Genomic DNA, 24,219 nt, shown 5'->3' on the forward strand with positions numbered 1-24,219 from the left:
CAGTACCAAACCCCGGTAAATTCCATGTATGCCAGACACCTCCTAAGATCCCGCCCGCAACAGCCAGGAGAGCCCGTGGAGGAATTTTTACGGGTGCTACAAGCACTCGGCAGAGACTGTAACTTTAAAGCGGTAACGGCGGCAGAAAATACTGAAGACAATGTCCGCGATGCCTTCGTGAAAGGCCTGCGGTCCGACTACTCACGGCAAAGACTACTGGAAGCAAGGAACCTCGACCTGGACAAAGCTGCAGCCCTCGCACTCTCTCTAGAGGTGGCCCATCGGGACCTCGAGGCATACTCAAGGTACTGTAACTCGCGACCCTGGGACTTGGGACCGACCCCGACCGCGATACCCCCCGCAGCAACCCCCCTGGGACCTACCTTAGCGTCGGCGTCCCGGACCCGATCGAGACCGCCACCCCCGGTACCGGCTCCGACATCGGACCCCCGCGATCGGGCCGCCGGCTGCTTCTTCTGCGGCCAGGCGAAACACCCGAGGTCGCGCTGCCCAGCCAGGAACTCTACCTGCTCAAACTGCATGAAGAAAGGCCACTTCGCTAAGGCCTGCAGAGGTGGATCATCAGAGGCCAGCAGTGCCTCATGCAAGCTGTGGGGGCAGCCATCTTCCTTCAAGGCAACAGAGGCCAGCATCCCCACATGTGAGTCATGGGGGCGGCCATCTTTGATACAGGCAACCGACACCAGCAGTGCCTCATGTGAGTTATGGGGGCAGCCATCTTCTCCGCCATTTTGTCCAACCTCGTGGGAGACGCCATTTTACCCACCACGCCCGACCGCCACCGTGCCTCTAGACCCGACTACCGCCTCAACCGCAGACTACAACAACTCGCTCAGCTATACACTAGCCTCCGTCACACTGGACCAGGCCTGCCCGCATCACCTGTCCAAGTCGATGATGGACATCAAAGTAAACGGCCACGCCACGACCTGCCTGTTCGACAGCGGAAGCACGGAGAGCTTCATCCACCCAGACACAGTGAGCCACTACTCCCTCCCTGTCCTGCCAACGCGCAACCGGATCTCGATGGCATCGAGGTCACACGCCACAGACATCAGCGGCTACTGTGTTGTGACCCTGTCGATTAAGGGTACGGAGTATAAAAATTTTAAACTCCTCGTCCTGCCCCAGCTATGCGCTGCCGTCCTACTAGGCCTAGACTTCCAATCCCACCTCCAAAGCGTCACGCTAGCATACGGCGGACCCCTCCCCCCACTCACAGTCGACAACCAGCAGATTTTAAACCGCCCACCGCGTAACACCTGCGGCCTATCCACCCTCAAGGTCCCGCCACCTTCCCTGTTCGCTAACCTCACCCCCGACTGCAAACCCGTCGCTACCAAGAGCAGGCGGTACAGCGCCGGGGACAGAGCTTTCATTAGCTCTGAGGTGCAGCGTCTCCTGAAGGAGGGCATCATCGAGGGGAGCACCAGCCCCTGGCGTGCCCAGGTCGTGGTCGTTAAGACCGGCAATAAAAACTGCCTGGTCATCGACTACAGCCAGACCATAAACAGGTACACCCAGCTGGACGCATACCCCCTTCCCCGCATATCTGATATGGTCAATCAGATTGCGCAGTACCGGGTATTCTCCACCATCGACCTTAAGTCGGCCTATCACCAACTCCCTATCCGCCCTGAGGACCGCCAGTATACAGCCTTCGAGGCGAACGGCCGCCTCTACCACTTCCTTAGGGTTCCCTTCGGCGTCACCAACGGGGTTTCGGTCTTCCAAAGGGAGATGGACCGGATGGTTGACCAGAACGGGCTGCACGCCACGTTCCCCTATCTAGATAACGTCACCATCTGCCAAGGCCACAATGCACGCAGTGGATGAGTCCATCCCCTTCCAAGTCGAGAGCGATGCATCCTACTTCGCCCTAGCCGCCACCCTTAACCAGGAGGGGAGACCGGTGGCCTTCTTCTCAAGGACCCTACAGGGCCCTGAGATCCGACACTCGTCGGTCGAGAAGGAGGCCCAGGCGATTGTGGAGGCGGTACGACGCTGGAGGCACTACCTGGCAGGCAAACGATTTACCCTCCTTACCGACCAACGTTCGGTCGCTTTTATGTTTAATAACAAGCTGAGGGGCAAAATCAAGAATGACAAGATCTTGAGGTGGAGAATCGAGCTCTCCACCTATGATTATGATATCAGGTAAGCTGAACGAACCCCCCGATGCTCTGTCACGAATTACATGCGCCAGCGCGCAAAGTGATAGACTTCAGGCCCTCCACAACGACCTCTGCCACCCCGGGGTCACCAGACTTTACCACTTCATTAAGGCCCGCAACCTGCCCTACTCCATCGAGGAGGTCAGGACCATGACCAGGAACTGCCAGACCTGTGCCGAGTGCAAACCGCACTTCTTTAGGCCGGACAGAGCAAGCCTGATCAAGGCCACCCGCCCCTTCGAGCGCCTGAGCATCGACTTTAAGGGGCCCCTCCCGTCCTTTGACCGTAATGTGTACTTCCTCAACATTGTTGATGAGTACTCCCGTTTCCCCTTTGCCTTCCCCTGCCCAGACATGACCAGTACCACGGTCATTAAATGCCTGAACGACCTCTTCGCCTTGTTCGGGTTCCCAAACTATATACATAGTGACCGGGGCTCCTCCTTCATGAGCGAGGAACTCCGTCAGTTCCTACTAGTGAGAGGTATTGCTGCAAGCAGGACCACCAGCTACAACCCCCGAGGGAACGGCCAGGTGGAAAGAGAGAACGCGACGGCATGGAAGGCCGTCCTCTTAGCCTTAAAGTCTAAGGGCCTCCCAACCTCCCGCTGGCAGGAAGTCCTCCCGGCAGCGCTGCATTCCACCCGGTCACTACTTTGCACTGCCATCAACGCCACCCCCCATGAACGAATGTTCGCTTTCCCCAGGAAGTCGACTACGGGAACCACGCTACCAACCTGGCTGACCTCTCCGGGGCCCGTCTTGCTGCGAAAGCACGTGAGGGCCCATAAAACGGAACCCCTGGTCGAGAGGGTGGACCTCCTGCACGCCAACCCCCAGTACGCCTATGTGGCATACCCAGACGGGCGGGAGGACACAGTCTCCTTACGAGACCTCGCACCCTTGGGCACTCCGGAGACACCACCTTCACCACCCCCCACCACCCCCCCAATTCCAGCCCAGGTAGACGGCATGCCGGAACCCCACGAGCCTTCGCCGACCACGCAGACACCAGCATTAACACTGGATAATGCAACACCGCCGCTGCGACAATCAGAAAGGCTTACGAGGCCTCCGGACAGACTGACATACCAGAACTGGTAGTACACTTCACCCCGCCGGACTCAAATCTAAACAAGGGGTGAATGTGGTAAACTACTTTTATCGTTCACTATCGTTACACTATAGTTATCACTGTTATATCGTTACTCTATGGTTATCACTGTTCACACTGTTGTATCACTATACGAGGTCGCCTCTTGTCACGCTGCTATACCTGGGCTGACCACTGCTGACTCCGCCCATGACTCCACCTACCTGCCCAAGTATAAAGGTAGTCGACTGGCTGGCATTCCTCCTTGTTGTATCCGATCACCCACGAGGGTGGGCTCTGTTATTTAGCCAATAAAAACCTATAGTTACTTTCTTAACTCGTCGCTTTTCATTGGATGAATTGATAGGTATATCAGGTATATTTAACAATTCTGTTCTCAGAGCAGTGAGAAAATTCAGTCATACCATTTAATAAGCAAATGGCTTTTTTGTCATTTCTCATCATCTTTTGTGATTCAGGCTAATATAGCTGTGTGCAAAATTATAATCACTAATCTTACCTATTAAATGAAAAGTCCAGAGAAACGATCCAAGCTTATCCATAATCCTGTACCCAATATTTCAACTGATACTTGCTCTTTCTCCATTTCTGATTAGCATGTTCTTTTGAGAGTGACAATATAGCTCATTGATGCCAAACAGTGGTCTCTGTCTCTCATCCCACCAATATATAGACTTGCAAGTGCAACTCATTAGAAGCAGCAATCATTCATTTTAGTTTGACATTAGTTTCTGATGTCTGGCACTCTTAAGAATGATCACAGGTCTTTATATATAAATGTGTTTCAGGGTATACCACTTTTGATGACCAAAAATGTCACTCCTGGTATTTACTTAGTGTTGACAGCTCTGCACATTTTATTGTTTCACGAACCATTCCATTCTCTCCACCTGTCTCGCCCTGTTTTTCCCTTCAGGCAATACAATTAGCAGGCCTATGTATTCACATACCAAGTCTGCTGGAAAAAACAAATGGGGAGTGAAATTCGGTGGCCCCCCCTTTGGGGTGCTAACTTTGCTACTTTTAGCGCCCCGAAAAAGTTAGCACCCCTGCACCGTAAATTCAATGGTAGCGCCCCAAGCAGGAGGCAGGGCACTAGTGGAAGCGTGCCACCTCCTTCCTGGGGCGCTACAACTGAATATCACAGTGCTATGTGCAACAGCGCCACGCGCGTCGGCACATAGCACCGTGGTATTGCAGGCCTACCTCCCATGATTAAAGGGGAGGGGCATAGCGCTGTGCGCACTGGTGCCCTCCTGGGTGTGGGGTGCCGGGGAAGCAACCTGGCACTCAAGAGGAGTGCCCCGCTGAGCGATCACGGCCGGCACCCCGAATAAAGAAGGGGAAGCGGGCAGGTGCTGGCAGTCGGTCAAAAAAATGGCCGCCCGACACCTGCCCTTTAACTTGTGCCGCTGAGGCTGCAGAAATGCCACCCTGACCCTGTTGGACATATCGTCCAGCAATAGGTCAGGGGGTGCTACCGAAATTTGTGGCTGAGGCGCGAGCGGGACGATGATGTCATCGCCGGAGGCGCAAAGCAATCCAATTTTTCCCCCATGACGTTTTTGTTTTGATACTTTTTATTTTATTTCATTGAGAGCATCTATGATTTGAATGTTTATGTTGATAAAATTACAGCTCCTTTAAATAGAAATATTTAGTACTGGCTGCTTGTTAAATGAATTCAATTTTCTTACCTTTAACTATGTGTTGTAATGAGCCACAGGTTCAAGTTCTGCGCAATGCTGGGGAAGAAGTAACTCTGACAGTTTCATTTTTAAAGAGAGCTCCTGCCTTCCTGAAACTCCCTCTGTATGAAGACTGCACATGTAAGCACTGTTAATTTTATTATACAATGAATGATCCTGGCTAAACACTTATTATTGTTCACATATTGTTTCTGTATCATTCCACTGCACAGATCTTCTAACTGTTTAGTTATTCAGTTTGTGCGGAGGGTCAGCTTGAGTTAATCAGCATGTGATATAAACAAGACCGTGCCAATCTTATGCTTGAACACTGGCCTTAGGTCAAGATTTACTTGATTTAATAAGTAACGGTCTATTGAGGCAATGGTACATTTCCCATATTAGAAGTAAATTAATTCAAAATTGAATTAAATTGACTTCTACAGACTAAAAATGTACGTGGCCCATGAAAAACCAGACTAGATTTTAAATCAATTGAGCTTGTTCTGATGAGAGTCAGATAAATTCAATCATCAGTCTCTCAAAGGCAAAAGAAGGGGAGGTGGATAACCGTACTTTCTCCCACCAGAAACCAACTATTTTTAAATGCTGCTTTATCAGAGATATGGGCCCCGATGTTTACTGGAGCGTAGCTTCGGAGTGGTTGGAGGAGTTGTGGTTGGGAAATCCGGCAGTGTGGGTTTCCCCACATGCCGTGGAGTTTTAACTCCAGTGCGTGTGTGAATTTTTTCCCAGGTTCCCTGCCTGACAACCAGCCTGATTGACAGGCTTGCCTGCCCGTCAGATGCGGAAAGCTGTGGCCTTAGGTAGTGGTGATGGGGGGAGGAACCCCTCTGACCTGCAATTTCTAACCCAATGTTTTTGTTTCCTTTTTGACAGTTTGTTGCAGGTCAAAAGGTTTCATCAGCATGAAGTTCAGGTGTTTTCAGTGTGTACCCATGAATGCATGGGTATGACTGCTGTCTGCTGCCAAGCTTTGCTGATATTTACTGCCTCCTTAGAAAAGCTGTTTGACGCTACAGCTAATTAATCTCTAGGCTTCCCTACCTGGAATCATCTCATAACATTTTTTGGGCAACTTGCATTAAATTAATTCATATTATTTCAAATGTTGTGATCTTAAAGCTAGCTATTTAAGCAATATTAATAATTAAAAAACACATAGTAATTCACATGGTCACATCATTTTCACTCTCAGGAACACGTTATACAAATGTCGACCTTATTGCTAAAAATAGGGAACAGATGGAAATATGCTCTATTAATGAAGCTGCTGAGTACATGTTTTAGTTCCTGATTTTCTATACATGGAAACCTCATTAATTGACCATATTTTCCTCTGTTCACAACAAGAAAGGTAAAGATGGATATAAACCATTGTTCCTGATACATGTTAGGAAGGATTGTTTTATGCAATTATGATTTGTACATGTAGATGAAGATAATCAAATACTCCTTGGAAATTGGACCAAGGAAATATCTATGGAGAAATAACCAGCCAGACATTCTGTCTGATTACCTTAATGTGTCAGTGAGCATGTATATAAACTTTTCCTCATCAGAAGATTAGATAAATGGGGAAAAGTCCATGATAGGGAGGATTGTAAATGGTCCGTGGGGCCCATCGGAAAAATGTACCAAATTTCCTTTTCTTGTCCTATGTTTTTTTATCATGTTGTCTGGGGGAATGCTGTAGTTTTGGATTCTTCTATAAATGTTGCTGAACATATTGCAAACCAAAAGTAATCAGCATTGAATTTGATCGTATGTCAATCTATTTTTCATTTGCTTACAGGTGTCCCCAGTGATCAGAGCAGTGGTACATCTTCTCCACTTTGTGACAGTGGATTGCATCTTAACTATCATCCCAACAATACAGTAAGATACAATTCTACCTTTAAACTTTATGTGCCAAAACTATTTTCCTATATGTAATAGCTTCAGTAGTGGTGTATATTTTCCTCTTTTTGCTATTTTTAGCAAAGAAGGTAGACATGAGTTCAAAGTGCTGTTCCCCACTTTGTACTCATGTTTATTTCACAAGAAATATCAAACAAAGGAAAATATTCCCAGTAGCTCAGTCGCAAACCTCTTGCCAATCATCTCAACAACGCAGATTGGGCGACCGCTTTGCGGAACACCTCCGTTCAGTCCATAAGTGTGACCCCGAGCTTCCTGTCGCCTGTCACTTTAATTCTCCGCTCCACTCCCACTTTGATCTCACCATCCTCGGCCTCTTACACTGTTCCGAAGCTCAACGTAAGCTCGAGGAACAGCACCTCATCTTTCAATTAGACACTTTACAGCCTTCTGAACTCAACATAGAGTTCAACAATTTCAGACTATAACCTCGGCCCCTATGTTTTCTTTCTTCTCTCACATGGTAGCTGTTGATGATTCTGCCATTTACACTTCATCTAGTCATCTTTTGTTTCTTAATTTGTCCCATGACCATCTCCTTTTGCCTTGCACCATCATCCCTTTTGTCTTTTAATCTCCCCTGCCTTCCATCCTATCACAGACCTTCCCTTTGTTCTTTCCTCCCCTCCTCCCTTTCCCTGCCCCACATTTGCTTAAAAATCTGTTACTTCTCCAACTTTTTCCAGTTCTGACGAAGGGTAATCGACCTGAATCGTTAACTTTGTTTCTCTCTCCACAATGCTGTCTGACCTGCTGAGTGTTTCCAACATTTTCTATTGTTGTTTCTCAACAACACAATTGGCAATTATATGTACTCATTACAGACATGTCAAAACCTCAGAGTTCTGCAGGTTTCTCTGGTAGGGGATTGGTGGAGTCCCAGAAAAAATGGTGTAAATGAGTAAAATATCCTTTTACGCCACTTATCCTGGGGTTCCGGCAATCAGCTACCAAAGTTATGGTAAGAGATCGGGAGAAACCTATGGAAATTCAGGTCTGCCCTGACATGATACTGACCCTGAATTTCTGCAGGACTTCGCCAAATCTCCTGCTATAACGTTGGTGGGAGATCAACAGAATCTCCAGAAAAATGTGTAAATGGCTAAAAGTGCTATGAATGGAGAAGTACATTAACTTACATCTACATGAAAATGTATTGTAAAAAAGTGACAATATGTAGAGCTAGCAATCTAAAGAGCTAGAATGTTAAAGAAACTGGACAATAAGAGATGACATTAAGTAGAATTTGAATCCCCCAATAATGCCATCTATGAATTATACTGTAGATTTTGCGACTGAGTTCATCTGCTACCAGTGTGTATCAGTAACTCGCTGGCTAGGTGCCTCAATTTTCCAGTATGCACTGGTGATGGGTGAGGTATCTCATCATGAACAAAGACTTGGAACATCTACCCTTTTATTCTTTTTTTATTGAATTCTCAAGAGTTTTGTCACGTCTATATTTTATTAAACCATTGACTACATGTTACGGGTGAAGTTCATCAATGGATTCAGGTTCCTTGGCTTGGATACGCTTGTGCTGGGCACAATACTGGTTTAGAGATTGAGGTAATTTGTTTGTCCTTGGTCTCTGAAGATTAGTTGGTTCTGAGAATGGGGAATCCTGTCTACTAGCAATCATGTTGATTGGGGTCATTGTTCTTCAGTGGGATGCAGTGCTAGGAATGGGGGTTGCTCAGACAATACATTGCATATATCACAGAGTACTATATTTATTGCTTTGCATCTGCTGAAACATAATTGCACAGATTTAAATTTTGTAAACAAGGAGAATGTTGTTAGTGGGCTGCCCTTTCATACCTTACAAAATCATTCTTTTTGCCCTCACATCAACTGTAACCTACGGATATTTATCTGTAAATGATGGTGTTCCCTGTTCACACTGTTGTTCCAGTTTCCTGGATATTGCACACTCCACAGCTGCTTTGGCCCATAGAGCACTATTTATACCAGTTCAGTATCTGTGTAGCTTGTTAAGCAGAATTCTTGCAGGTGCATGTGAGCTTTCAGAAAGCACACAAAATAAAGGTGTATGGGCTAGATTTTCAGTCGCTTGTGCCAGCAGTTAGCGCCTTAAGAGAAGTGATTTTCGGGCGCTATGCGTGTAGCGCCCGGGCGCAGCGCAGTTTGCGCCCCGCCCCAAATTAAGTTGCCCGTTAGCGCCGGCGCAAAGTTTAGCGCCCGCCCAGATGCGCGCGCAGAAAATGACGTCACATCCTCGTGCAACGCCCTTTGTGCGCCCCGATTCCCAACTTCAGTCTGACCGCCCCATTGTGCGGCTGGCGGCCGGAGCGTTTGGAAAAAGGAACGCAACACAACCAGCGCGGGCCCCGGGGGGCGCAAATTAAAGGGGACGTACTCTCCAGTATAAAGGCCAGCGAGACCTTGCCCAGCCTTTTGCCTCCCCTGCCCGGCCTGCTGCTCCTTCGCAAGCTCTGCCCAGTGGCTGCTGCGAGGCTGGGGGAAGGTGCCTGAGGCTCAGATGCCCTTCCGCCAGATGCCGCTGGGGGGCGGCCTACACGGCGTTTGGGCCTCGAGGGGCCGTCTGCTGAGTGGCGCACCTGAGCGTGGCCACCATCAGCAGCAGCCGCTTGCCCTTGACGCCCCAGTGGGGGAATGGCGGCGACGGATGGCGCAATGTGGGCCAGCTGGCGTCTGGGATGCGCTGGCTGGTGCTGTGGCGCGGTGGCACTCGGCCGGGCCCGCACTGCAGGATCCGCAACAATCAGCCAAGGGGCGGCTTGCTGGGATGGTCCAGCGCGGCGGCTGCCCTGGCGATGCCTGCCTGAGACAGCGCGTGTGGCAGCAGTGAGTGCCCCTGTGGTCCTGGTGTGCGCGCGCATCACAGCCGCCAGGGTCTTGACGGCATCAGTCAGCATGCGGCCACTCGCGGCAGTTGCTGCCCCGAACTCGCGCACACTGGTCGCCAGCGACTCGATGGCCTCAGGCATGCGCCCCACCACGCTCATGAGCTCCGTGTGGCGCCGGTCCGAATCCTCGGCCATCTTATCCAGCTTCCGCACCTCCTCCAAGGTGAAGGTGTCCGGACTGGAGTCGCGACTCTCCCGCTGGGGAGGAGGGGGCCGAACTAGGGGACCCTTGCCGCGTTGCTGGCGGCGAGTGTGCCGATCAGCAGCACTCCTCTCTGATCCTTCTCCCCTTTGGGGGGAAGGCCGCGGGCCACGCGCACGGCTCCTGGGTGGCTGGACGCCACTGGTCCCAGAAGCTGCATTGCCCTGCGACAGTTCCTCCAGGCACTCGTCCAGTGAGGAGGTGTCAAGCATTTCCTCCTCTCCTGCGGGACGTGACTGTTCCCCCGAAGGTCCGGCTTGCTCCTCCTCCTCCTCCTGGTCGGAGGTGCTGTCACTGGCAGCTTCAGGGTCCTGGTCGTCACCAGCTGAAAGCAGGAATGCACAAGAGTAGCTTCAGAGTGAGGAGACGGCGTCAGCGAGGGAGTTAGGACTGGTGGCATTCAGCGCATTGGTGGGACAGTGGCAAAGGAGGTAGCTCGGATGGGCCAGTGCGACGCGAGAGGGCCAAAAGGCGAGGTCCTTACCATTGCCGGGCAGTGGAGGGTCGGATACTCCGCACGCTGTGGGGACAATCACACGGGCTCCCATGAGCACACACACGCGCTCCTCCAGCCGAGTGAGCTTCTGCAGCTTGGCGCGGCCACCCCTGGCACGCACCTGGCGATTAAACGCTACTTTAGCCTGCAAGAGAAAGGACGGGCTGTAAGTGCGCAGTGAAGCCCTGATGTAGTGTGCACTGCCTCCCATGGTGGAATAGCGTGGACAGAGTGAAGCCCTGATGTAGTGTGCACTGCCTCCCATGGTGGAATAGCTTGGACAAAGTGTAGAGTACCGAATGGCCATGTGATGCTCATGACTGTCCCAATGCTGCTGGCTGAGGGCTGGCCAATAGGACTTTCAGCTCCCTTTGCCCATCATGTCAGGTGTACATGCAAGAATGAGGAGGAGACTGGAAAGGCTACTCACCTTCGCAATCCTGGTCAGATCGTTGTATTTTTTACGACATTGTTTGTGGGTCCTGGGGGCATCGCCGGTGAACGTCACCCTCTGGGCGATCTGCTTCCAGGCTTTGGTGTAGTCGTGGTGGGTTGGATTCCTCCCACTCTCTGGGAACAAGATCTTGCGCCTCACCTCCAGAGCTGTGACCATTATGTCCAGATCACCCTCTGAGAAGCGCAGGGCACGCTGACGGGCCTTTTCTGGCGTTGCCATGACTCCCTGGGGCTGAGCAGCAGTGTTGAGGCCTCTTTGCAAGGCTGCAGCGTGCAGGGCGTGGCAGCAGACCAATTCGTCCCTTCCCCCTTTAAGAGCTGGTCGGCGCCACGGGGTCTGCTGTCAGTCCAAAAATGACCGCACCCGCGCTGCGCCCCGCCTGGGCGCTATCCCTCTGGACCGCCGGCTTAGCGCCTAAAGATAGGAGTGGAACGCCTCTTTTAGCGCTCCACCAATCTCTTAGGGTGAAGCCACTGAATTTCCGGCAACGGGGCGCTACTTTGGGGCGGGCGCTAACTTCGGGCGGGCGCTAAGGTTAGCGCCCCAAAACTGTCTATACTGAAAATCTAGCCCTATGTTCCTCTAATGCGAAAAAGGAAAAAAATTGAACTCCTGTTTAATCGACTGTCTGTGCACTAAGAGGAATTACACCTCCATGGTTCTTACATGAGAGCTAACACCACAGAGGCTTTCAATATTTTTGCTACAGTGCTGTTGAAGTGTATTAAGAATTTTTATATTGGCTTTGAGGAGTCTAAAATAACATCCCTTTTAGAATGTTAATATAATATAATATAATTTAAACCCAACAGACACAGCCTTTCTTCTGTCAAAGTATTTGTCAAAGGATTAACAGAACATGTCAAAGTATTAGGATATTATTGATTCTCTACCCCAGGTTTATCAGATCTCAATGTGCTTGATTTGATATTCACTCCATCATACTGCTTCAATATATACTTAAATAAAAGAAATGCCCGGCTGTGATTATAATAACTTGTATTTGTTTGCAAAAGCTTTACAAACAAACTTTATTATAAATAAGTTACAGTTAGAAAGTGTAATATGACTAATATTTTTCAGGATTCATTATCATGTTCTTCATGGCCTACATCCTCAGGCCTAAAGTGGGAGAAGCGATGGTGTGACCTGCGGCTAATCCCCCTTCTTCATTCTCGTTTGTCACACCATATCCCAGGAACTGATATTTCCAGGTAATGGTTCAAAATATTACTTATTTACAGCAAGTTAATGTTCAAGTTTGGTACTTGGAATTGAGGTGCCACAAGTATATTTAACATTTAAATATTTAACAAATCTTCTCCTCAAGGATTACACTATGGCTTGGATTTTCCTCCTGCTGCTGTGACCACAACCCATTTTTCTCAGTCTGGGCTCATTAGTCATACATCTCTGCCAGCAAGGGGAAGCCCACCACTGCCGGGCCAGAAAGATGAAACAGTCCCACTGCAGAAGAGGCAGTGAGGCATTTTAAAGGGGCAAAAAAGCCCCGAAGGTGAACAAACTTATATGATTTGTAGATCTTGGCAGAGCCAGAGGGTAAAGTGCAGCGAGTGAAGGCCGCTAATAGGCCCACTCCCTCCATCAGGAGACTTTCAGGCCATTGCTGCCGCTACCTGGACCGACTGCCATCTTTCTCCAGGTGGTCCTAGGGAGCAGAAGTAACAGGGGTAAATGGAAGGACAATCTCCCGGGAACCAAGGTTTCGCCTTCCCGTCATGAAGGGGAAACCAGCAGCAGTCCTGGTGGAGATGAGAAATCCAGGTCAGGATGGGCAGCCAGCGGTAGGCCTCAGTGTCCCATTATCCCACCATTTCTGCTGCAGTTTCATTTGATTTGGGTGAGTTTGCGGAGGAAAATCCAGCCCACTATGTCAGCAGGCTGAGAAATTAGCAGCACATTTGTGATGAATTCTGATAAAATTTCTATCTTTCACGTCATTGATAGTTAGTTTCAGTCCAACATCAGAAAAGTACTGAAAGATGTTTTCAATATCCCACTTTGGAGTGAAATCGGACTTAATGAAATGGGTTTGGGTTGAGACGGATTCAGTGGGGTAGACGGAAGTCCCGCCCTGTGGGAACTTCACCCCAAAGAGTAAAATCCGGGCCAGTGTCTCTCAGCCTTTACAGGTTGCAGTATAATATTGGATAATTTTCTATTCATATGTCTTGTGACATTTTTAGGCAAAATGCATTTCAAGTAGTTGCTGTGGATGGAGTATGCAGCGGTGTCATTCAGTGTCTCACTGCTGAAGACTGTATAGATTGGCTACAAGCACTAGCAATTAATATATCCAACCTTACCAAGCACAATGTAAGTACGGATGTTTGTACTCAAGAAAAAAATGAAGTTTTAGCCTTCCACCTCGGTAAGCCAGTGGTTTACTGTATGTGTCTTATGTTGTTTGTCTATCAAGACATACAGGTTTTCATTTAATCATTTGAAAAAAAATGTTCACATTTTACAGTGGCAAAATGAAAATGAAAGAATCGTTGGGACGCGTATATGATTATAAGATAACAGCAAGCTTTTACAAAAGCTTTAGCCATAATTACTGTGACAGTAATACACTAAAGAACGTTTACATGGTTATTTAACATCTAAATTATAATGTTCAATTAATACAATAGCATATTTAATTACATCTACAAAATCATCTTGTGGTACAGATCTGATTCTGATATTGTTCCCAATAATAGTTGCAGAACTAAAGAAGGGAAGAGTGCTAATTTTATCCAGGCATCTGACATCAATGAAATGAGTTGTTTCCTTGAAATATTACTTCAGAAGAATGTGGCTTACCCCCCTCCCCCATCCACACACCCACCATAGAAGGCTGTAACACCAAAGTTCTGATTGGACCCCTTGGAGGACAAGACCAGATTTCTGATTGGTCCCCTTGGAGGAAAAGACACACCCAGCAGTTTGTCTGGAATGTGTAATTTGATCCATTCATTGTGACAGCCAGTCTCCAGACAGAGCTCACAGTGCTAACACTACTGCTTTCAAAGAACAGAGAGGGCTCACCCTCCCAGGTTAGAAGCACTCACAGCACTCACACTGCCGAGTTCAGATAGGGAAGGGTGAGGCCATGGAGGGATTTTAACATGAGGATGAGAACTTTAAAATCAAGATGTTGGTGGACAATGTTCCCCCTAAGTTTTGGGGGGGTGTAATCCCTTTGAAAGGCTGCACGGGACTTCCAGAAAGCTGCGTGGCCATGCATGGATGAATGGGATGATGGATGAATGGGACTTGCTGCGTGTTAGGATACATGCAGCAGAATTTTGGATGACCTCAAGTTCATTGAGGGTGGAAGATGGGAGCCCGGCCAGGAGAACATTGGAATAGTCGAGTCCAGCAAATAACACATAAATGTAATGTTATGCATGTTGTAGGACCAACACAGAATAAGCTCTCATTTAAAAACATTAATGTATTTATTGCCCATCCCTAGTTGCCCTTGAATTGCTGTGGCCTGGGGTGGGCAGCGGGGGAGGAGAGGGAGAACGTGGTGCAGGTGTAAAGGGGGTGCTGGTGGAAAAACGTGATCTAGGCCTAACAGAGGGTGGGAGAACGTGATCTATCTTCCCATCTGGATCATGTTCTTGTTCTTACCCCTCCTCCCCTTTTGACCTGGATCACATTCTTCCCCCCGCCACCCACTGTTCTCACCGTGCTCCCCCCCACCATAAGCTCTTGACCTTCTCTCCCCGAGTTCCTGAACTTCTCCTCCCTCCTCTCTCTGAGCTCCTCTCTCTCTGAGCTCCTCCCTCTCTGAGCTCACCTTTTCCCCTTTGATCCCTTTTTTTCTCCCTCCTCCGATCCCCTCTCATTTCTCCCCTTCGATCCCCTCTCCTTTCTGACATTGCAGATCTGACTGGGATTGCAAACTCCTGTTGGGTTTCAGTTATGGCTGCATAAGATAGTGAGGCTGGAAAAACAGCACCGCCAAAGGGCTGCTTTGAATCGTTATTCTCTTGTTCTTTCGAGCCCTGGTTACAGAGCTACAGAGCTGCAATATTTGGGATAAATGCACAGATGCCCACTATTAAACCAAGAATGGCAGTCAAAGTTTTTATGCATCCCAATATCATTTTCCACTGCAAGTGTTCAGACCCACCACCACCACCACCACCACCCGAACGCCCACCTGCCCATTGCACCATTGGCAATTAGAACCAAATTCAAGCGCTCCCCAAGGCGTAAGACGTGCGGAATTACCCCTCGCCCCTTCCAACAGGTTATAGAGTTCGGAGTTGAGACTTATGAGAAATTACACCAGACACACCGGTTCTGTCTTTAAACTTTTATTGTTCCTAAGACAGATTCAAAACCCCAACCACTATTCAAGCAGTACATAGAAGCACCCTCGCAATTAATATGCTACACAGTTTAGCTAAACATACATAAAAGTATTCCCAGCAATTTATATGCTAATCCCTGGCGATTCATATCCCAAGTCAACCGTACATAAAAGTACCCTTTAGCAATATCTGTGCTCTATGTCCGACTTTCATACACACTCTTATCCCAGGGTGATCAGTTCAGAAAAAGTAGTAGGTTGCAAACATAGACTGGCCAGTCAAACCGCTTTCTTTGTCTCTTCTCTTCTTCTTCTTCTGAATTTCCCGCTTCTGGGTCATTCCTTTATAGTGCCTTCCTGTCGGCCCCCCTCATATTTCTTCTTCTGCCTTCCTCTGATAGGTCAGTTTCACTCCCAACCTTCCCTGATTGGAGTTCCTTCTGCATGACACGTTCATGTTCCTGTGATGTGTGTGGGGGCGGGACTTCCTCTTCATTCGGTGTTCCTCTTTCCTGTCCATGTGGTCTCATAAACAAAGGACCATATGCTGCCTTACAGGCAAAGGACCCCCTGCTGACTTCCTCCATTTGAGTCCTCACAGACAAAGGAACACATGCTGACTTCCTCCATTTTGAGTCCTCACAGACAAAGGAACACATGCTGACTTCTTCCATTTTGAGTCCATTCGTTCACGATTCGTTCGCAATTTCGACCTCCACACGGTAGCAGTGGTTTTATTACGTTTTTTAGAATCTTACACTGCCCCTTCAATCCTGTCTCCTCCCTCCTCCCCCCTCGATCCCCTCTCTGTCCTCCCCACCTGCTTTTGATCCCCTCTCCTCTTTCCCCTCCACATCCGATCCCCTGACCTTATATGCATGGAGCCCAGTGAAGCACGTCGCAGTCACCGCACTGTTGGGTACTGCGGATGCGTGATCGGATCGCGTGCGCATGCGTGGTACCAAACAGGTGCGCATGCGCAGAGAGAGTCAAAAATGCGTTATAAACAATCACACCACACATAGAATACAACTCTCTGATCTTAATCAAGCTGTGTATATTGCCTGTAGAGATAACTGTAGAGATAACAGTGGTTAGCACTGTTGCCTCACAGCGCCAGGGACCCGGGTTCAAATCCGGCCTCGGGTGACTGTCTGTGTGGAGTTTGCACATTCTCCCCGTGTTTGCGTGGGTTTCCTCCGGGTGCTCCGGTTTCCTCCCACAGTCCAAAGATGTGCGGGTTAGGTTGATTGGCCATGATAAAAAAAATTGGCCCTTAGTGTTAGGGGAGATTAAATACGTGGGGTTACGGGGTTAGGGCTTGGGTGGGATGGCTGTCGGTGTCGGGACTGGGTGCTAGGGTTTGGATGATCAGCCATGATCTCGTTGAATGGCGGAGCAGGCTCGAAGGGCCGAATGGCCTACTCCTGCTCCTATCTTCTATGTTTCTATGCCTCAATTCTGCTTGATGAAACTAACTCTTTAAGATCTCCAATGATATCAATTTGAACAATCTCAATCCAGTTCTATGTCTAATCCACAGCATTAAACTGCCCAAGTAGGGTTTTAAATTAAACATATTTGACAACATTGGTTTGAGATGTCACAAGGACTGACACTACAAATACTAATGCAGTAGAAAATGTTCTTTGAAGCTGGAGATGTGGTCGATTGCATTGTAAATGCTGCAATGCCACATCTGATCTGTGGCTTGGGAATACTTAAAACGTTCACTGAGTAAAAGTAAAAAATAATCAATTTCCAGAACTGTAAGCCCTCACCTTGGAGATTGAGAATAAACATTTTATTATGAAATTGATATTATACAAATTATTCTACCAGCTACCCTCTGAAGCTCCAGTTATACTATACATTTTTCATCAATTTAATGTAGTTTACAAATCACAACAATACCAGTATCAGCTGTGGCTCAGTGGGTAACACTCTCGCCTCTGAGTCAGAAGTTTGGAGGTTCAAATCCGAGTCCAGAGACTTGTGCACAAAAAATCTAGGCTGACATTCCAGTGCAGTGCTGAAGGAGTGCTGCACAGTTGGAGGTGCCGTCTTTCAGATGAAATGTTATCCCGAGGCCCCGTCTGCCCACTTGGTTAGATGTAAAGGATCCCATGGGACTATTTCATAGAAGTGCAGGGTAGTTATCCCTGGTGTCTTGGCCAATATTTGTCCCTCAATCAACATGGCCAAAAACAGATTATCTGGTTGTTATCACATTGCTGTTTATGAGAGCTTGCTGTGTGCACTTGGCTGCTGCATTTCCTACTTTACAACAGTGACTACACTTCAAAAGTACTTCATTGGCTGTAATGTGCTTTGGGATGTCATGAAAGGCGCTATGTAAATTCAAGTCTTTTTTCTTTCAAAATCTGTAGTACATCTGCAGTTTAAGCAAACCTATCTGAGCATGATTAATTTATAAGGAGCAGTGTGAGACTAGCTTGGTCACCTCTCCTGATGTCCCCGCTTGATTTGCCCATTTAGGGCAGCATAAATATCACACAAAATGCCCCAGAGTTTAATTTAAGCATGAAAATGAAACACAGCAGACCTTCCCCTCCATTTGTTTGCCTATCTGGAATGGTCATAAGGAAGCTCCATGTGCAATGCAGCACTTAAGGAGTCACATTATTTTTTTTCTAACTTTTAGGTTTTCTGGGACCAATTTATTGCAGTCATTTTGCTTTATTTTCTAAAAAGATGTATTTGCTTTTTTACAATTTATTTTTAGAAGTAGATAGAAGATGAAGATAGAAGATAGGAGCAGGAGTAGGCCATTCAGCCCTCGAGCCTGCTCCGCCATTTAATGAGATCATGGCTGATCATCCAAATTCAGTACCCTGTCCCCAAATTCCTTGATCCCTTTAGCCTTAAGAAAAATATCTAATTCCTTCTTGAATATATTTAATGAATTGGCCTCAACTGCCTTCTGTGGTAGAGAATTCCACAGGTTCACCACTCTGGGTGAAGAAATTCCTCCTCATCTCAGTCCTAAATGGCTTACCCCTTATTTTTAGACTGTGACCTCTGGTTCTGGAATCCCCCACCATCAGAAACATCCTTCCTGCATCTAGTCTGTCTAGTCCTGTTAGAATTTTATAAGTTTCAATGAGATCCCCTCTCATTCTGCTAAACTCTAGCGAATATAAGCGTAATCGACCCAATCTCTCTTCATACGTCATTCCTGCCATCCCAGGTATCAGCCTGGTGAATCTTTGCTGTACTCCCTCCATGGCAAGAACATCCTTCCTCAGATAAGGCGACCAAAGCTGCACACAATACTCAAAGTGTGGTCTCACCAAGGCCCTGTACAACTGCAGCAAGACATCGTTGCTCCTGTACTCGAATCCTCTCGCTATGAAGGCCAACATACCATTTGCCTTCTTAACCGCCTGCTGCACCTGCAGGCTTACCTTCAACGATTGGTGGACAAGGACACGCAGGTCTCGTTGCACTTCCCTTTTTCCCAATCTATTGCCGTTCAGGTAATAATCTGCCTTCCTGTTTTTGCCACCAAAGTGGATAACCTCGCATTTATCCACATTATACTGCATCTGCCATGCATCTGCCCAATCACCCAACCTGTCCAAATCATACTGGAGTTTCTCTGCATCCTCCTCACAGCACACACGCCCACCCAGCTTTGTGTCATCTACAAACTTGGAGATAATTCTTCTAGTTCCCTCGTTTAGATAATTAATATATATTGTGAATAGCTGGGGTCCTAGCACCGATCCCTGCAGTACCCCACTAGTCACTGCCTGCCACTCGGAAAAAGACCCGTTTATTCCAACTCTTTGCTTCTTGCCTGCCAACCAGTTCTCTATCCAAGTCAGTACCTTACCCCCAATCCCATTTAGAATCTTTATTGTATCAGAAGAGTAGGGAATGTAAACAAAAAGAGCTGAATACCTGCAAAATCACAGAAAGCTGACTGTAATTGAGATTTCAGCAGTAAGAGCTTGAAAAAGAGGGGACAGATAAAAGGCCCTTGCAAAGTTTCATGGGTGCTCTGGGAGCAATAAAGCATCTAAGTTTAATCTGCAGAGCCCCGTGGCAGTTGTCAAGTCAAGTTAAATTAAATGATGGAAGTTGGTTTTAAAGTACCCCAAATAAGTATTACATGATTGCACCAGTATAAGATGAAAGATGGCATGCTAGGGAGATCAGCAAGTATCAGAGCCAAACTATCTTTACCCATCAGATGCCACCAGCCATATCTAGATGTCCTGCCACATCTACCTGACAACTCCTTCTGTGAGTTTTAGATCAGCAGTCACCCAGTTGCAGAGCTATGCAGCCTGAAACATTGGGACAGCAGTGCCACTGCCACCAGTGCTCTCTACTTTTCTGCCTCTGTCTCCTATCATACTAACATAGGAATCATCTTCAGTATCGGCCCATATGAAATAGATCACTGATGCATTGGTCAGCTTGGCCAATACTTACAATTCCTTTCCTACTGAAAAGCACCAGGTGCCCAAGTTCACCACACTGTAGCATTTCCCAAAGCAGAAGGGATTATTGATGGATATCCCAGCATCAAGTTCCTGTTCCTCCTCTGGCATGGTCATACTCTCCTCTTCACCTGTGCACTCAGTGTTACCTCCTCACGCTCACTAACAGACCTGGTTGACAAATCTGGGTCCAGGACACACCTTCAATTAGAGCGTACATTGTAAGATACTGTGCTTGATGTTTGTGTACTTGTGTATATGCCTGTGTGAGAGTAGATGAGAAGAAGGACAAAACATAAGCTCTGCATGGTACTAGCCCTGGTCTTAGGGGAAGCCTGCCTATATTAGGATAGCCATATAGCTTCCTCCAAGGCAGTCAAGGGCTTGTAATTCCAGAACCCTCCTCCAGTTTGGGTCTGTTCCTATGTAATAGTGAGCAGTAATAGACAAATGTGCCCAGTATTCAACCTGTCTTGTGTGTTAGAATCATGCCTCATGCAGGTAGGTTATGTTGCAATGGTTTTGTGCGTAAGATGTGCCAAAGCTTTCAATTATAATTTGCAGCTTGAATATGTGCCCTACTTTAACTCCAGCCATTTATGATCTGTATAGGTGAATGGGATTTAAATGGTGTTACACTGTTACAAACCTGTAGAACTACAATTTAAATGTTACATTTGTACGAGTTTTTTTTCATAACAATTCTTTCGTTTTACTGTGCTACTTTACTATCTTAGTTCACAATTTAATACTTCTAATTCAATATTTTTTCTCTCAGATTAAAAAGATAAACAGAAATTTTCCTGTAAATCAACAGGTAAGGTGGCACTTATAATAATCACATTGATGCATTTGTCAACCAGGTCCATTATGTTTTGAATGTCTTTTATATCTTTGGAGCAAAATGCCCTTGAAATAAATGGTAATGGCTCATAACTATCCCCTATGTACATTAATTGCTCATTAAATGATTATTAATATTATTAATGAGGTTATTCAGGAATACATCGACCTGGACTGTGCAGCCAAGTAACCCTTTGGGTGCAGAATATTTTCTGCTGCTTTAAAAATAATATTTTTATATTCTTTGGTGATCTGAAATCTACTTGGAACAAGAATTGGGATAAATTTGTTCTTTTGATTCAGATTCAGCGAATCCTAGATTCAGGTTCTCTCAATCAAAAGTTTAAATTTAACAAGGACATGTACAGTGCCATTCAAAGAGAGCTGGATAAATTTAAGTGAAATGGCTAAGAAATGACAGATAAAATCTAATTGGGAATAAAGGTGGCCTAATATATTTTGGTGCAGAGAATTTGTAAACGTGTACTCAATGAGTGAGTTTCATTGGGAAAGGCAGAAAAGGAAAATGGTAGTAGTGTGGGATTATTGACTGAGAGGGTGCTGCCAACAAGGCTTATTGAGTGTAAGTACAAAGATGCATGTTGAAGGAGTGGCTATATTCGAACTAAATTATTCTAACCTTGTATAGATCATTGAGGATGGAGCATCAGGCAGTTTTGAGCAGCTTATCCTCAAAACAGCATTGATGTATTGGTTTAGAGAAGAACTAAAAGGATGATTTCAAGACAGGCTCAACATTACCAAGGGTCTCACAGAGGTGAATATCCTTCATACCAAAAATAAACGAAGGAGAGTCATGATCCATTTATCTATATATATAAAAGCGTTTGTCTGTTTGTCTGTTTGTCTGTCTGTCCGTCTGTCCGGCTATACAATCAAAAGTTATAGAGCGTACCTACACATATGTTATATCAAAAGAAAGCTTATCATTAGGGGAGTCTACTGGTGTATTTACTTTTTGGTCAGAAAAAAATTGTTCGGACAGTATACAAAAAAGGTTCAAAAAACAGCAACATTCTGCTCATTAGCGTTGAGTGACGTGATGGTTGACCAATCGTACAGGGGATTAACCTGATGGTTGACCAATCGGTGCGTCACGGGGGGCGTTTCATTGCATGTGTGGATGGGCCTAATCCTTCTGAGCTGAGGTGAGTGGCCGCCATCTTGATTCCTAACTATTGATTTATTTTTCCCACTTTCTGTGTGTTTATTTTGAAATATAGATTTCCAGCAAAAAAAAAGTTGGTTTTAAAAGAAAAAAAAATCCTTTTGCAAAGGGGACTCGGGCTTTCCCCCCCCCCCCTCAGCGGTGGATGAGCTGCCTGCAGGCCTCAGGCCTCGAAGCCTCGGCCTCTTCTCGCCAGCCATGCCCGAGCTAGGCACCGCCCGTCCCGCTGGGCCCGATTCCAAACCAGCGGCCCGCGATTGCCGCCTTCTTGGTAAAGGCTGGCGTGACGGGACTGAGCCGAGCGTAGCCATCGCCGCCATCTTGGTAAAGGCTGCCGGGGTGGGAGACAGCGAGCACGTGAACGTCGGCGGTGGCCCGGAGCGGGACCTGAGAGTCGGGCCGGGCCTCATGTGCTCGGCCACGCACCGGCCGGCCCTGAGGCGCTGATCCGCACATGGGGGCTTCGGCTCACCGCGTCCGGGCTCGGAGGAAAGGGAGAGAGAGAGGGGGAGGGAGGGAGAGAGAGAGGGGGAGGGAAGGAGAGAGAGAGGGGGAGGGAGGGAGAGAAAGGGGGGGAGGGAGGGAGAGAGAGGAAACCAGGGAGAGACAGGGGGAGGGAGAGGACAGGGGGAGGGAGAGGACAGGGGGAGGGGGAGGGAGAGGAGAGGAGGAGGGGAGGGAGAGGAGAGGGGGAGGGAGGGAGAGGAGAGGGGGAGAGAGGGAGAGGGGGAGGGAGAGGAGAGGGGGAGGGAGGGGAGGGGGGAGGGAGGGAGAGAGAGAGGGGGAGGGAAGGAGAGAGAGAGGGGGAGGGAGGGAGAGAAAGGGGGGGAGGGAGGGAGAGAGAGGAAACCAGGGAGAGACAGGGGGAGGGAGAGGACAGGGGGAGGGAGAGGACAGGGGGAGGGGGAGGGAGAGGAGAGGAGGAGGGGAGGGGGAGGAGAGGGGGAGGGAGAGGAGAGGGGGAGGGAGGGAGAGGAGAGGGGGAGAGAGGGAGAGGGGGAGGGAGAGGAGAGGGGGAGGGAGGGGAGGGGGAGGGAGGGAGAGGAGAGGGGGAGGGAGGGAGAGGAGAGGGGGAGGGAGAGGAGAGGGGGAGGGAGGGGGAGGAGAGGGGGAGGGAGGGGGAGGAGAGAGGAGGGAGGGAGGAGGGAGGGAGGGAGAGGAGGGAGGGAGGAAAGGAGGGAGGGAGGGAGGGAAGGAGGGAGAGGAGGGAGAGGAGGGAGGGAGACGAGAAGGGGAGGGAGAGGAGGGAGAGAGAGCGGGGAGGGAGAGAGAGGGGGAGGGAGGGGGAGGGAGGGAGGGGGAGGGAGAGAGAGGGGGAGGGAGGGGGAGGGAGAGAGAGGGGAGGGAGAGGAGAGAGGGAGGGAGGGAGAGGAGAGGGGGAGGGAGGGGGAGGAGAGGGGGAGGGATGGAGTGGAGAGGGGGAGGGAGGAGGAGGAGAGAGGGAGGGAGGGTGAGGAGAGGGGGAGGGAGGGAGAGGCGAGGGGGAGGGAGGGGAAGGAGAGGGGAGGGAGGGTGAGGAGAGAGGGAGGGTGAGGAGAGAGGGAGGGTGAGGAGAGGAGGAGGGAGGGTGAGGAGAGGAGGAGGGAGGGTGAGGAGAGGGGGAGGGAGGGAGAGGAGAGGGGGAGGGAGGGAGAGGAGTGGGGCAGGGAGGGAGAGGAGAGGGGAGGGAGGGAGAGAGAGTAAAGCAGGGAGAAACAGGGGGAGGGAGAGAGAGAGGGTGAGGGAGGGAAAGAGTGAGGGGGTGGGAGAGGGAGGGAGAGCTCGCCTTCTTCCTACCTTCCTTCGCAGGGGTCCATTGGGCCAGGCCTGAGGCGTTCCTTCCCCCCCTCTCTCTCCAGGCTAATCCCAAACTAAATCCAGCAGTCTATCTCTCTCTCTTCCCCCCATCTCTCTCTTCTCCCCCCAGTCTCTCTCTCTCTCTCTCTCTCCCTCCCCCTCTCTCTTTCCCTCTCTCTCTCCCTCCTCCCCTCTCTCTTTCCCTCTCTCTCTCCCCCCCAGTCTCTCTCTCTCTCTCTCTTCCCCCCAGTCGCTCTCTCCCCCCTTCCCCCCAGTCGCTCTCTCCCCCCAGTCTCTCTCTTCTCCCCCCAGTCTCTCTCTCTCTCTTCCAACAACAGCATGCCCTCAAAAAACCCTCGGCACCGCCGGGCACTCCAGCTAGTTTATAATATACAACAAGACTGCTGGAAGATAGAGAGAGAAGGCACAGCCTCAAAATAAACAAAGCTGCAACGAAGGCAAAAGATTAGAATTTCTTCTCTCCACCGGATAGTGAATCTGTGGGACAGAAACCCAGTAAATGTAGGTAATGCTGTGTTGATGAACTCCTTCATACCAAAACTGGATAATTATCTGACCAGAAATATGATTGAAGGTCACAGGGATAACTGTAGAGCTCAGTTAG

The 24,219-nt window shown here is 48.5% G+C and overlaps 1 protein-coding gene across 1 annotated transcript in view; it reads left to right on the plus strand.

Annotated features, from left to right (window-relative positions):
- The window catches only part of sntg1 (syntrophin, gamma 1), a gene marked incomplete at its 5' end in the record, with an annotated part of 174,103 nt that overhangs the window by 91,640 nt on the left and 58,244 nt on the right, over nt 1-24,219 (plus strand). Inside the window, 5 exons of the mRNA XM_085993955.1 lie at nt 5,036-5,138; nt 6,814-6,896; nt 12,068-12,198; nt 13,192-13,321; nt 20,565-20,603. Coding sequence (XP_085850081.1) covers nt 5,036-5,138; nt 6,814-6,896; nt 12,068-12,198; nt 13,192-13,321; nt 20,565-20,603 — 486 coding nt within the window. The remainder of the gene's footprint in view (nt 1-5,035; nt 5,139-6,813; nt 6,897-12,067; nt 12,199-13,191; nt 13,322-20,564; nt 20,604-24,219) is intronic.

This window comes from Somniosus microcephalus, chromosome 7 (assembly GCF_052327205.1).
Source record: "Somniosus microcephalus isolate GS21.2 chromosome 7, FLI_Smic_1.0, whole genome shotgun sequence".
Classification (NCBI taxonomy): Eukaryota; Metazoa; Chordata; class Chondrichthyes; order Squaliformes; family Somniosidae; genus Somniosus; species Somniosus microcephalus.